At 42.3% G+C, this 14,471-nt stretch overlaps 1 protein-coding gene across 5 annotated transcripts in view; it reads left to right on the top strand.

Annotated features, from left to right (window-relative positions):
• The window catches only part of CFLAR (CASP8 and FADD like apoptosis regulator), a 44,778-nt gene extending 32,221 nt beyond the window's left edge, over positions 1–12,557 (top strand). For all 5 annotated transcript variants that reach the window (XM_054585841.1, XM_054585842.1, XM_054585840.1 and 2 more), the window contains 2 exons: positions 5,959–6,469; positions 7,969–12,557. In XM_054585841.1, the coding sequence (XP_054441816.1) occupies positions 5,959–6,469; positions 7,969–8,107 (650 nt within the window). In that variant the 3' untranslated portion in view covers positions 8,108–12,557. The remainder of the gene's footprint in view (positions 1–5,958; positions 6,470–7,968) is intronic.
• The last annotated feature ends 1,914 nt before the right edge of the window (positions 12,558–14,471 follow it).

Below are 14,471 nucleotides of genomic sequence, written 5' to 3'. Positions count from 1 at the left end.
AAAGTTTTTTTTATTTTTACGTTCCCAAGGGAGGAAAAGGGCTCGGTCTGGAGATGTGCACTGGCCCCGAGGGGCTGGGGCCTTGGGCTTCTATCAGGTGATGGGGCAGTTGTAGAACAGGCTGTTTCAGTTGGGCCTCAACTTGTTCCGATGCTATCTTTGAGTACAGGGTCTGGTCTGGTCGTTGTTGCCTGGTCTGTCCTGTTGTGTAAGTTTCTGGTCGTTGTCCTCTGGTTTGTCCTGTTTTGTAAGTTCCCTGGAGCCTCTGAGCCTTCAGGGCCCTTCCAGTAATTTTCTAGTCCTGAGGATAAAGGCTCATAAAACAGTTAGGGTCAGTCACGCTTTAGGGGGTCTAACCAGCTCTGGCAGAGGGGCTTTTGTCCTATTACCAGGTACTTTGCAAATTTCTTTACATGGATTCTCACTTAATCTTCATGAATAATACTGTAAGGTCGGTAGGTACTCTTGACACGGGAGGGCTCGTGCTGTCACCACTTAGCCATGAAGAAGAGACAAAGACTGGGTTATAATTGTGCTTTTATTAATATCAGAGGCCAGCAATCTGAGAAGGTGGTGGGCAAAAACCTGAACATCCATCTTAACTTGAGTTTTCAGAAGCAAGTTTATGTAGGGGAAAGGTGGGAATTCTGGAGGGGGAAGTTCCTAAGGGGAGCGCAGACTTGCCATTTCTTTTCGGAGGGGTCCCTGAAAGGGGCCTCCCACAGCTCTTTCCCATGCTGGCTCCCTTTGTTCACATCTTATCTTTGCTGTTTGCGTTAGAATTCTTCTCCTCCCCCACACCTGTGTTCCATGGCCAGAGAGGCTCTGAACTCTCAGGTTAGGACAAATAAGGTCTTGTAATTCACCAGCTGGCTGTAAATTGCTCACACTGTTTGGCTTTGTTTAATTTCTTGTCCCAGTTTCCCCATTCCACTTGCCTAGGAATTTCCCTAGCTTCTTACTATACTGTCCCACTGTTATCCCCATTTTCGAGGTGAGCCACCAGAGCACAGTGAACTCCCTTCCTAACTTTTCTAGTAACGAACAGGACTGAGATTTGAAAGCTCAACTCCAAAGCCTCTGCTCTTAGCTACTTTGCTGTAATGTAAGTTCCATGAGGGTGGGGGGCTTGTCCATCCCTTTTACTGTGTCTCCAGTACCTGGAACAGTGCTTGGCACATAGGAGCCCGATACATACTTAGTGGGTAAATGAATGAAGGAATATGCCCTTCTAATCTCAGTGTGTTTCTAAAACCATTCCTTTGTATCTGCAGAATTTAGCAGACTCTCCTTATACCTATTTTCTGTCCTAAAAACAAAATGAGACTTTTATCCAGAGAGTACGCAGGTCTTGAAAACATGGGTAAGTTTATTCTTCCTTTGTGTCATAAATGTTTATCGAGCTCCTACTAGATGCAGGACACCATGCTAGGCCCTGTGTGAAGTAAATATGGAGGCAATGTAATGGAGTCTGTTCTCAGAGCCACGTTGTGAAAGAGGTGATTTTGCGGGTGGCTTTGTTCTTAAGAGGAATCCTCAGTAACCTCTTCTTGGAGCAGATGTGGAGGCTTATGGATTTGGGGTCCGTTCTCTCAGTTTGGCAAAATTAGAAAATAAGTCCTGGTGTTGCACCATCTGTGTCAGTGACCTCGCAAAGCCAGGTCTGTGTCAGGCCCTGATTCTCGTGGTACCCTGACACAGAGCTGAGTTTTGATCTTGTCAGGAATGCAAGAGTCCTGCATCACAGGCAGATAAACTCCAGGCTTTGATCTAGAGGTCTGGTTGGTTTGTAGGCTCCTGAACAAAAGATGGTATTTGCAGATTTTAAGAAGTGTTTCTTCCTCTCTCTTTTCTCCCTGGATGTTTATAGAAAGCTTGGGGATTTTTCTACACTTTTTAACCAAGCAAAGACTGGTTCTTCTAGCAGATGCTGCATATTTCCCTCATAAATTTTGAAAAAATAAACTTCCTCTTCTAACAGAGCAACAGGAAATATGAAAGCCAGAGGTTGTCTGCTGAGATGGTTTGCAGCGGGTGCTGACCTTTCACTTCCTAGACCCGTACTAACTGCACTGCAGAGTCTGAAGAAAACCCCCGTCATATCAGAAAGTTGGTTTGAAAAAACAATTCAAATTAACAAAGATAGGGCTGGGTCAGGAGTGGAATTTCCAGAGGGAGTAGAATGAGAACTGCAGTTTGTTGAAGTTTTTATATTCTATTCAGCCCACGAGTTTTTCTTCCCCTATTTGTGGGGAAGGACAAGGAAGTTATAATGCTATAAAAAGGCACAGAATTTAAGTGCCCTGAGCCCTTCTTAGTTTCGAATGTAGAGACCTCTCTCTCCGTTCCACAAGCAAGATACACTACAGGCTCCGCACTTTGTGATTTGAAATGGCTGCCTTTATTTTCTTAAAAATTAGTATCTTTTGTTGGTAAGCACTCACAGTTTGCAAAGCATCTTGGCAGAAACCTCATTAGATCCTCATAGCTTCCTTCTGAGGAACATAGTGTAGGCATGAGTATTAATCCCAATTTATAGATGAGTAAACTAAGGCTTAACTTGTCACGCTGTAACTACCCCCTTGACCCTATAAAATAAACTGGACTATCTCCATGTTCTTGCTAGCCCAACAAAGAACATTGCCGTTCCTAGCTGACACTGTCAGCTTTTCATCACAGCCTTACGGCCTGAAAGATGAAAGATATGATATTAATGGGAAAATTCAGCTGCAATGAGTACAAGCAGGTCTCTTGAGTGACTGTCTTTCCAGAGGGATAGTTAAAGGATGCTCCATCTTGGTCTGAGGCCCCATCCAGATTTGATGTTCTTAATTTCCTATTCTTGGCATTGGGGACTTGTATGGGTTTTGGCTTTGCCTCCAGCTTTAGCCTTTTTTCTGCTGTTCTATGAAGTAAGGATTTCCTTCTCTGACCTCAGATTCCCATCTCTTTCTTAGCCCCTCTGCTGATGTAAGCTAGTCCTTTTTCAGGACTTGGCAAAGTTCAGACCCAGCAAGTATGGCGAAGAGCCAGGACTTAAACTCAGATCTTGTGATTCTGAGACTGGTTCCTCTTTTGCCCGGTGCCACACAGCTGCCTGCTCACTGCCGCATGACAGCTGCTGCTCCAGCAGGAACCTACAGGGAGCCCAGATAAAGGAAGGAGATGGAAGGAACAAGACACTGTGCTGACAGTACCCCTGCATATCGGCGTGGAAAGATGGCCGGTGGCTTTCTTTCTTTTTTTGGCTTAGCCTTTTTATTTTTTTACATTTTTTTTTATTTTTCAGTTACAGTTAACATACAATAGTATATAAGTTTCAGGTGTATAATCCAGTGATTAGACATTATATAACTTGCCAAGTGATCATGCCAATAAATCTAATACCCATTTCATACCATATGTAGTTATTACAATAATATTGACTATATTTCCTATGCTCTACTTTACATCCCTATGACTATTCTGAAACTACCAATTTGTACTTCTTTTTAAAAAATGATTTTTGTTTGTTCTATTACAGTTATCCCAATTTTCCCCCCTTTTCCCTCCTCTGCCCAGTCCACCCCTGCCCGCCCGGCTCCTGCAGTCATTCCCCACACGGTTGTCCATGTCTGCGCGTTATTCATACCCGTTCTTTGACTTATCCCTTCCCTTTCTTTCCACTATTCCTTCCTCTCTCCTCCCCTCTGGCAGCTGTCAGTCTGTTCCATGTTTCCATGTCTCTAGTTTTGTTTTGCTCATTATTTTGTTCATTAGGTTTCTCGTATAAGTGAGATCATATGGTATTTTTCTTTCAAGGACTTTGGTAAGGGAGGACATCTATCAGCCAAGAGAGGGTTTAAAAAATGAACCTTCAAAGATAACAAGTAAACAAAGCTTTGAGCTCAGTATTTCCTTGTTTGCTTCTGCCCCCTAGAGGAAAAAAAATTCCATTATTACAGATATGTGAGTCCTGAAAGAAACCACTTGGAATAAAACAGCAACAATGGAACCCAGGACCTAGTCTAGGTTGTCTCGATGTACAGTCCTGGGTTTCATCCTGAGCGCAGTGCTGGGAACTGAAGCCTTGCCCACTCCCTCAGAGCGATGGCCAGAGGCCGCGCTGCGAAGGCTTTTCTGCTTCCCTGAGGTTCTGTGATGACCTGTGAGTTATTTAATAGGATAGCGGCAACCTGTGTATCATGTCCTTCATTTCCCTGGTAATACTTACTTATCACAGGGTTTTAAGGAGGTTGGCACCTTCTTTATATGTCTTAATTATTATGTGATATACATGATTCATTTTTTTCCATTTTGCCTGTGGGCTAGGCAGAGGAGAAAAGTTAGTCCCACTACAGTCCTAAATCTTGGTTATTGCCATTCCCTTTTCCTGACAGGAGAGATCAAAGAACTGAGCTGATGACTTATTTATCTAATTATGTATGCAACACACTCCAAAATTTAGAGGCTTAGAAGACCAAAACTGTTATCTCTCCCAGTTTCTGTGGGTTGGGAATTTACTAGTGGCCTAGCTGGGCTGTTCTGGCCCATAGTTGTCTTAGGAGGGAGTGGCCAAATGTCAGCCAAGGTCATCTGAAGCTCAAGTGGGGGTAAAGGATAATCTCAGGTGGCTCACTCATGTGGCTGGGGGTGTTGGTGCAAAGTTTTGGTTCTTCATGTGGGCTCTACATGGGACTGCTGAGTATTCTCAGGACAGGGCAGCTGGCTTCCCCTAGGAGGAGCAGTTCAAAAGAGAGGAAGAACCAGATGGAAGCCATATCCTTTTCGGGATCTAGATTTGGAAGTCATAGTATCCCTTCTGCCACATTCTACTCTTTAGAAACGAGTTACCAAGTGTGGTCCACATTCAAGGGAAGAGAATTTCTCTATATTTTTACGTGGTACCTTCTGTTATGTATTTCCTCTTGATCCTTTTCTGTGATGCCAAGGCTGGTATGAGATGGGATCCCTTTGTTCTTTGGTGGAAGTAATAACTGTTCTAATTACTATTGTGTTGTTTGGTTTGGGGCGAATGCAGTGATAGACTTCTGAAAGACCATTCCCCAGGGGAAGAAGAGCCGTAGGCATGTAGTCACATGACATGGAAACAAACCCAGAGAAGTTCATGGGTTAATAAGTTTGGGTGACAACCTGAATTAGGAGATACTTGTTTAGCCTCTGGGCTTTGGACAGAACAGGGTTTTTTTCCCCTGCAAATAAACTAAAAACTGGAAGCATCTCTCAGACAAGGAGCAGAAACTTAACGAGTGGCTCAAAAGAATGTGGGATTTTTGAGTGAGGAAGAGAAAGATGTCTCTCCACTATTTGGAAGATAAAACAATTCAGGAGGCTGTGTTTATTTCTCCCATGAAGCTAAACTGAGCAGATGGGAAAGAAGTGGACTGTGTAGAGTGTCTGGGGTTCTAAGGCCGTAGAAACTTCTAGAGTGTGGACACAAAGATTTTAAAAAAGACAATAGGAACTAATTTTCATTGAGTACCAGGAGCTTTATTTGTTTCATCTCATTCAGTCCTCACAGCGTTCTCATAGTGTGGGCATCACCACTTCCATTTACAGCTAGGAAGAACCATTTCCTAAAGATCGCGCTGCCCATCGATGTGGCAAGGTCAGCAGACTCAGTCTGCTTTTCCTCCAGTGTTCCACAGCTTCTGGAGTCAAAGTCAATCCAGGATTCCTGGAAACTAGAAAAATCTTTGGGGACACTGTAGGAAATCTTGGCCAAGGGTTCTCACTGCTTAGTTGGAGGTTACACTGGGAAACAGGTTGTGAGAGGAACTGGGGAGTCTGGAAATAGTCACAATTTACACCCTAGGGACCCCCATATCATCCCCCAGCAGGTGGAGGTGAAGGGTCTCGTGACCCATGCTACCCTTTCTTCAGCTGTTTGGATCTAGGTTTGGATCTGAGCTCTGCAGCTGTATCCATTCTTATGTACTTGTCTGTTTTTTTCCCCAGAGCTTCTTCGGGACACCTTCACTTCTCTGGGCTATGAAGTCCAATGTTTCTTGCTTCTGACTATGAAAAATATAATTCATATTCTTCACCAAGTTGCCCATATGCCTCGACACCAAAACTACGACAGCTTCGTGTGTGTCCTGGTGAGCCGAGGGAGCTCCCACAGCGTGTTTGGCGTGGATCCGTCTCCGTCAGGGTTCCCTTTGGATCGCATCAGGAGGATGTTCATGGGAGACACATGCCCTTATCTCTTAGGAAAGCCAAAGCTCTTTTTCATTCAGAACTATGTGAAGGCAGAGAGCCATCCGGAAGACAGTGGCTTCCTGGAGGTAGATGGGCCAGAAGTGAACAATGTGGATTCCAAGGTGAGGCAGCCTGGGCCTTGCATGGTTCACCGAGAAGCTGACTTCCTCTGGAGCTTGTGCAAAGCAGATGTGTCTGTGCTGGAGCGGGCCTCCACCTTGCCATCCGTGTACCTGCAGTTTCTCTCCAAAAAACTGTGGCAAGAAAGGTGAGTCACCCACACCGTGGCTGACCCTTCGACCACTTGTTTATTTTCCTGATGCTGATATGGAGGTGCCCTTCATGGCCGAGAAGAAAGAGAATTTTTTAATTCTCTGTTGGGGTTGCCTTAGGAATATGATATATACTCTGCATGGAGTATAAATGCTTCATGCTTTAGGAGGTCACTTAGTAGTCTGCTTATAGTTTCGATATTTTTCTTCAAAATGAAGAACTTTTAATTGTTATTTTTTTAATTATAAAAATGATACATACTCCATATTGGAAAAAAATAATTAAAAGTAGAGGCTGATAACAGAACATATGAAGCAGTTATAATCCTACTTTTAGAACCAACTTCTGTTAACCAAATTTTGATATATTGCCTTCCAGATCTTTTTTGGATACCCACACAATCATATATTAATATTTTTAAAGCCAAAACAGAATCACCACCTACTTTTACCTTATAATCTGCTTTTAGTTTGTGCAACAGTATATCACAAAATTTTTACATGTCAGTAGTCACATTTCTATAGCATTGTTTTAATGTCTGCAGAGTAACCCATAATATGGCTATAACATAATTTACTTGCTCAATCTTCAAATCACTGGACTATGTTTAGCTTTCACAAGAAGAAGGTGTTAACGTCTTTGTTTTCTTGGGAATAATCCCAGAAGTGGGATCGCTGTGTTGAATGATACGCATTTTTTAAAGCCTTTCATGCATCTTCTCAGGTCGTCCTCCAGCACAGTTAGACCAGCTTTGTCTGAGAGTACGTGCGTCCCTGAGCTCTCATCGACACTACATGCTTTTATATTTCTCTGAGTCTTGACAATTGGATAGGTAAAAAGTGGTACCTGACCATTCAGGTCTGCGAGTTTTTATCGTATAGACATTTTTGATATTTATTGGCAAAAATACTTTTCTAAGGGAAACATTGGTGACCTCGTTTCCGCTGAAGTTGATGAAGCTACCCTCTCCCTCAAATGTAAGATTAGCAGTCTTTTTTTCAGTTGCTCCCCAATTACAGTTTAGAATGATACTTCTAAGCCACCTGTGAAATGCATCCTGTTGTAGCTCTGGGGACCCAAGGAATAGATCTTGTGGCCTGAGACCCCCAACCTCTCCCTGGTGGTTCAGCAGTGAAGGTACTGCTGAAGCAGGAGTGACTGACTCTGCTTTCCAAGGTGGATGCTCTGTGGGCCAGTGGTATTATAGCCTTTTTATGCGCATCCTGCCTTTGCTTAGGCAATCCAGGTGGGTCATCATTTAGCTGTTATGTCTTCAGAGTAAGACTCAGGGGTCCCTTGACAAAGGGGACTGATGTCACTGGGCCAAAGTGCTGCGAGCTGGTTTGAATCATTCATGAAGCAGCTTGTAGAGTATTTAGAAACGTGCAATTTCAAAGCACTTTTACCTCAGTTGGCTCATTTCACCCTAATGACAATCTGTCTCCTCTTTGATATTTGTGTGGCATTAATTTTTGCCTTTCTCCTTCTCTCCAGAAGGCGACCACTTCTGGAACTCCACACTGAACTGAATGACAGTGTGTATAACTGGAACAGAGGCGTGTCTGATAAGGAGAAGTATTATGTCAGTCTGCAGCATACCCTGAGAAAGAAACTCATTCTCTCTTGCAATTGAAAAGCCAATTAATTCTCCACATGCTTCTATATAAACAAGTTCTTTATATAGAACTAAAATGTAGAACAACCATCACAAATTGAGCTCCGTAGACTTCCAGTTAAGATAGAGGTGTAGGAAGACACATTTTACCTCCTCGAACAACCAAAAGACCAACAACAAATTTAAAGACAAAAAATAACAAGAACATAAATCGAACTGTATGGAAGTCCAACAACCGAGGAGTTAAAGGAGCAACATTCATCCAGACTGGTAGGTGGGGCGGAGACAGGCAGCAGAGGCCGTGTGGCAAGGTGGTGGCTAGAGGACCAGGTGGGCGAGGAGGCAGCTGGCAGACAAATGGTCCTACATTTGTGTGCAGATAGACCAGGAGGAACAGCTGGGAAATGAGACAAATCTCACAATCCAAGGTTCCAGTGCAGGAAAAGAAAGCCTCAAAACCTCTGGAGGTAAAAATCTGTAGGGGTTGTGGTGGCAGGAGAAACTCTGGGCCACAGGAGAGTCTCTTGGAGAGACCTACAGGGTCCTAGAATGTACAAAAACCCACCCACCTAGAAATAAGCACTGGAAGGTCCAATTTGCTTGTGGATAGTGGGGGAACTGGCTGAAAGCCAGCAGAGAGCCAAGCAAGCGGCATTGTTCCCTCTGGGATGCCTCCTTCATACACAGGGTCACAGCTCAGTGACCTGGGTTGCCCTGCCCTGGTGAATACCTAAGACTCTGCCCCTTCCAATGTAGCAGGTGCACTGAGACAAAGAAATATGGCCCAAATGAAAGAACAGGTCAAAGCTCCAAAAATAGAACTAAGCGATGAGCAGATAGCCAACCTATCAGACGCACAGTTCAAAACACTGGTAATCTGGATGCACACTGAATTGGTTGAGTTTGGTCACGAAATAGAGGAAAAAGTGGAGGCTATGCAAAGTGAAATAAAGAAAAACATACGGGGAACCAACAGTAAAGGGAAGGAAACTGGGACTCAGATCAGCGATTGGGAGTAGAAGGAAGAGATAAACATTCACCCGGAACAGAATGAAACATTCAAAAAATGAAGAGAGTCTTGGGAACCTCTGGGACAACTTCAAATGATCCAACATCTGAATCATAGGGGTGCCAGAGGAAGAGAAAGATAAAAAATTGAAAACTTATTTGAAAAAAATAAAAGAGAACTTCCCCAATCTGGCGAAGGAAATAGGCTTCCAGGAGATCCAGGAAGCTCCGAGAGTCCCAAAGAAGTTGGACCCAAGGAAGCACACACCAACACACATCATAATTAAGTTACCCAAAATTAAAGATAAGGAAAGAGTGTTAAAAACAGCAATAGAGAAGGCGAGAGTTACCTAAAGAGGAGTTCCCAAAAGACTATCAGCTGATTTCTCAAAAGAAAGCTTGCAGGCCAGAAGGGGCTGGCAAGAGGCATTCAAAGTCATGAAAGGCAAGGACCTACATCCAAGATTACTCTTTCCAGCAAAACTATCACTTAGAATGGGAGGACAGATAAAGTGCTTCCCAGATAATGTCAAGTTAAAGGAGTTTCATCACCAAGCCCTTATTATATGGAATGTTAAAAGGACTTATCTAAGAAAAAGACAAAAAACTGAACAGTAAAATGCCAACAAACTCACAACTATCAACAACTGCACCTAAAAAATAAACAAAACCAGAAACAAACTAAGCGAACAACTAGAACAGGAACAGAATCATAGAAATGGAGATCAGAGGGGAGGGGTGGTGGAAGAATTTGGGGGGAAGGTACAGGGAATAAGAAGCATAAATAGTAGGTATAAAATAGTCATGGGGAGGTTAAGAGTAGTGTACGAAATGGAGAAACCAAAGAACTTATATGTATGACCCATGGACATGAACTAAGGGGAGGGTGTTATAGGGCGAAGGGGAATAAAGGGGAGAAAAAAAATGGGACAACTGGAATAGCATAATCAAAAATATATATATTTAATAAAAAAGTAAAGAACATTTATATTTATAAATAATTTCAGCATTAATTAAACAGGGAGAAAAAGTGAAATGATAAAGCAAAAACCATACAGCTAGAAAGGACCTCCAAGATGACATAAGCCCCTCATTTACAGATGAAGATCCTGGGATACCCAGAGAGGAAGTGACTTGCCCAGGGTCACCCAGGAAAAAAAGAGAAATTGAGCTGAATGGAAGTCTGACAAATATGGAATTAGAAAAACCATATCCATTGAGACTGGTAGGAGGGTTGCAGACAGGAAACAGGCTGGTCCCTCACCCACGTATGGTGGATAAAAATTCAGGAGGAGTGAAGAGTCCTACCCTGACACCAAGCAGATACGTCCCCATGAATTCTGGCTGCAAAAAGCTAGCAGAGATTGAGTTGGTAGAAGAAACTCCTGACGCCCCAAGCAATTCCTCTTAAAGAACCCACACACGAACTCACCTACTCAGACTCACTCCCTCTGAATTCCAGCACTGGGTAGCAGCCTGAAAGGCACCAGTGGCACACGGAGAAACTGAAGTGTCTGGCATCAAGACAAGCAGAGGGCCACTGTCCCTTTCCTAAACAGTCCCCTGACAGAGCTGGCAAGCTAGTGCCGTCTCTGACTCCACCCACTAGGCGAACACTGTTTGACCCATCTTGGAGACCCCCAAAGACTTTGTCCCACCCAACTTACAGGCCCACCCAACCTGCTTTTCCATATGAATGGCTGGTCTTGGCTCATGATTCACAACTTCCTAAATCCTGTCCAACAAGCAACAGCTGGCCTCAGTGATCCCCAGGTCCACCCTAACAGCAGCCAGCCTAGATTCACAGCCTGGCTTCGTCTGAGGATCTCAGCCCAGCACAAGTTGCAGCCATGTCAGGTTGCTTTATAACTCAGGCATGGTGGCCCTGGGCAAAACACAGGTCGGGGCTGACCTTGGCCTGCATCACCCGGGAAGCCCCAGGGCCAGCGCACCCAGTGGACAGCTACAGACCACTTCGCAGCACCACCACCCTGCCCCTCTGGACAGCTGATCATCCATTGTGGGTGGAGGTTGGTGGTGAGTTGTCTACCAGAAACAACAACAGTTAACCAAAACTTTGTGTATTGTCCTGCAAATTTATTTCTGTATACTGAAGATCTGGAAGTAAGGCAAGGTGACTGTTTTAGTCTGCTTGAGCTGCTGTAACAAAGTACCATGGACTGGACAGCTTAATCGAACATTTATTTCTCACAGTTCTAGAGACTGGGAAGTTCAAAATCAAGGTGTCAGCAAGTCTTGGTGTATGGTGAGGGTCTGCTTCCAGATTTGCATATGGTCATCATCAATTTTTGTGTCTGCACATGAGAAAGAGCAGAGAAAGAGGAAGAAAGCACTCTGGTATCTCCCAAAGGCCTCACTTTCCCCACTTCCTAATACCATCACATCGAGGGTTAGGATTTCAACTTATGACTGTAGGCTGGAGGCATACATGCAGTCCATGACCTTGGCAAAGCCCTTATGACTTGAATGGGCTTCTAGGCAGTGAGCTACAGGTTCTTCTTAGATTGTTATGTCTTGACTTTTAATTCTTTAAAAGGGTTTTAGATGCAAGTTGTACACGCTCATCAGCTTGTGAGACTCCCCTTTCACTTTATTTATTTATTTATTTATTTTGCTCTTCAACACTGATCTGCACCCTTTGCCCTCCGCAGCACTTGCCATGGGTCAGTACTGTACTATGTTTGATGTCGTCCTTAAATATGCATGCACGCAACCTTATAAAATGAGTTTTATATGCTTATGCTTTTAAATGACATAAATGACATGCTATAAACAATAACAACAAACAGTCCATAACAGTGGCGGTTGCTTGTCCATTCATCCAGGGACTCACATGGCATTTTACAGCTAATCACATACACTTCTCTTTCTCGGATTTGAAGGTGTTACCTAAAAGGAGACCATTGTTTAAAATATCACTTAAAGTTTTTATTTTTGTTGTAAGCAGCTCCATTTATCAGAGTCAATAAATAACTGACAAACATAACAAATTTAAATACATTTTCAAAAGCTTGCCTGTATATATAAAATTCACAGACATTGTTCTTTTAAAAAAATAAAATCTGTTGACAGCACCCTTGACATAAAAAAATGCCTTACTCTTGTCCTCTGACAGGACCACTTAGCAACATCTTAAAGTAGGCGGGCTCTCTTTGGAGAGGCTGAGGCCTCCTGGAGAGAAGGAAGGGTTTCTACTCTGACCGCTTACCTCACCCACGTCCATCTGAATTGTGATCCTTCTACAAAAAGCAGGTATATAAAAGCAGACTCAGTGGATTGGGCATTGTCCCAGATCAGGACACATGCCTGGGTTGTAGTCCAGGTCCCCGGATGGCAGCATGAGAGAGGCAAACAATCAACGTTACTCTCACTCATTAATGTTTCTCTTTCTCTCTCACTCTTCCCTCTCTCTAAAAATAAATAAAATTGTGAAAAAAAAGTGAATTAAAAAAGGTGACAAATAAAAACTTTAAAAAATAATACTCTACAACATATTTGAAAATGGCTGAGTATAGGTCTTAAAAGTTCTCATCACAAAAAAAAAATCTCTAACTATGTGTGGTAATGAGTATGAATTAAAATATTGTGATCATTTCACAATATATACAATGATGAATCATTGTGTTGTACACCAGAAATTAAAACAGGATCCAGCAGAAGTAACACCTGCTTGGGTCTGCTTGATAGAGTAATAATAGGGGTATAATAATTTATAGTTTTAGTTTGAACATTTCACCTAAAATGTCATATGACATGATTGAGTGTGATATTGTTACGTTACTGAATTATATGCATGTGATTTTGTAATAAAAGATTTTGTAATTGAAAGGGGTATTATTTTTGCTGAACCCTGTAGAATGTATGTGAGCCATACCTCAATTTAAAATTTTTAATAAAAACTTTTTACATTTAACAAATTAAAATGTTTTAAACACATTTAAAAATAGACAAACAATATTACAATAATTACAAAACTGATCAGCATACTTTTTTCTTGAGTTTACTTTTTATTTGACCATTAGCTTTATTTTTTATTTTTCAATTACAGTCCACAGTCAATGTTATTTTTGTAATAGTTTCAGGTATACAGCATACTCCTTTGTAATCCTATCCAATGAGAGAGTTCTTATGACTGCGTTGGTAATGTGAACATCATCATTATTATTATACCACACTATGGAGGAGTTATTTTGGAAAGGTTGAACAAAACCTTGAAAAGTTGGTGGAATTTTGGCAGGTTGAAATGGAGAAGAGAAAATATATTGCTGGAGAGGAAACAAATCAAGTGAAGGAACAGAGAGAGGAAATACAAGGCATGTTCTAGAAACTTGGAGTGTAACTTTTAGTTGGAGTGGAAAGTGAGCAGTGGTGGGGTGGAAGCCAGGATGCTGTGGTTAGAATGTTAAGAGCCTTGAAGGTCCCCATCTTTGTCTTTTAGTCAGTTATCATGTAAGTCATTTTTCTTACTCAGTAATGGAATCTATGACTCTTTTCTTTGGCACTTTTGTATACAAGCATTTGATTACTAAATGCTAATCTTAGTTTTCATTGAGTACAGTTTATTTTGGAAGACTACAAATATAGTTACTTATTATACATACATATCATGGTACACTTTTCACTTATATTGAGTATAGTTTTCAATGAAATATTTTATTTTTATTTTTTAAATGATAAAACTTTTTTTTATTTTCAGTTACAGTTGTCCCCATTTTCCCACCATTGTCCTCTCCTGTCCTGTCCAACTCCAATTCCCAAAGACAATCCCTTCCCCCTTGTCCTTGTCCTTGGGTCCTTTGAACATGTTCCCCTTCTTTCCCCTGCTATCTCCCTTTCCCCCTCCCCTCCGGTCCCTGTCAGTTTGTTCTTTATTTCCATGTCTGGTTCTTTTTGGCTCATTTTTTCTGGTTGATTAGGTTCCACTTATAAGTGAGATCATATGGTATTTGTCTTTCACCGCCTGGCTTATTTCACTTAGCAGAATGCTCTCCAATTCCATCCAGGCTGTCGCGAAGGGGAGGAGTGCCTTCTTTCTTTCTGCTGCATAGTATTCCATTGAGTAAATGTACCACAGTTTTTTGATCAACTCATTTACTGATGAGCATTTAGGCTGTTTCCAGCACTTGGCTTTTGTAGATAACACTGTTATGAACATAGGGGTGCATAGATTTTTTTTGAATTGGTGTTTCAGGATTCTTAGGGTATAATCTCAGCAGTGGAATTGCTGGATCAAAAAGCAGTTCCATTGTCATTTTTTTGAAAAAATTCCATACTGTCTTCCACAGAGGCTGCACCAGTCTGCATTCCCACCAACAGCGTACTAGGGTTCCCTTTTCTCCACTATCTCACCAGC

Source organism: Pteronotus mesoamericanus, unplaced genomic scaffold (assembly GCF_021234165.1).
Source record: "Pteronotus mesoamericanus isolate MK-2021 breed Mesoamerican mustached bat unplaced genomic scaffold, CSHL_Meso_final contig_90, whole genome shotgun sequence".
Taxonomy (NCBI): Eukaryota; Metazoa; Chordata; class Mammalia; order Chiroptera; family Mormoopidae; genus Pteronotus; species Pteronotus mesoamericanus.
Note: the sequence above shows the minus strand (reverse complement) of the source record. Positions and strands in the feature narration are given on the sequence as shown.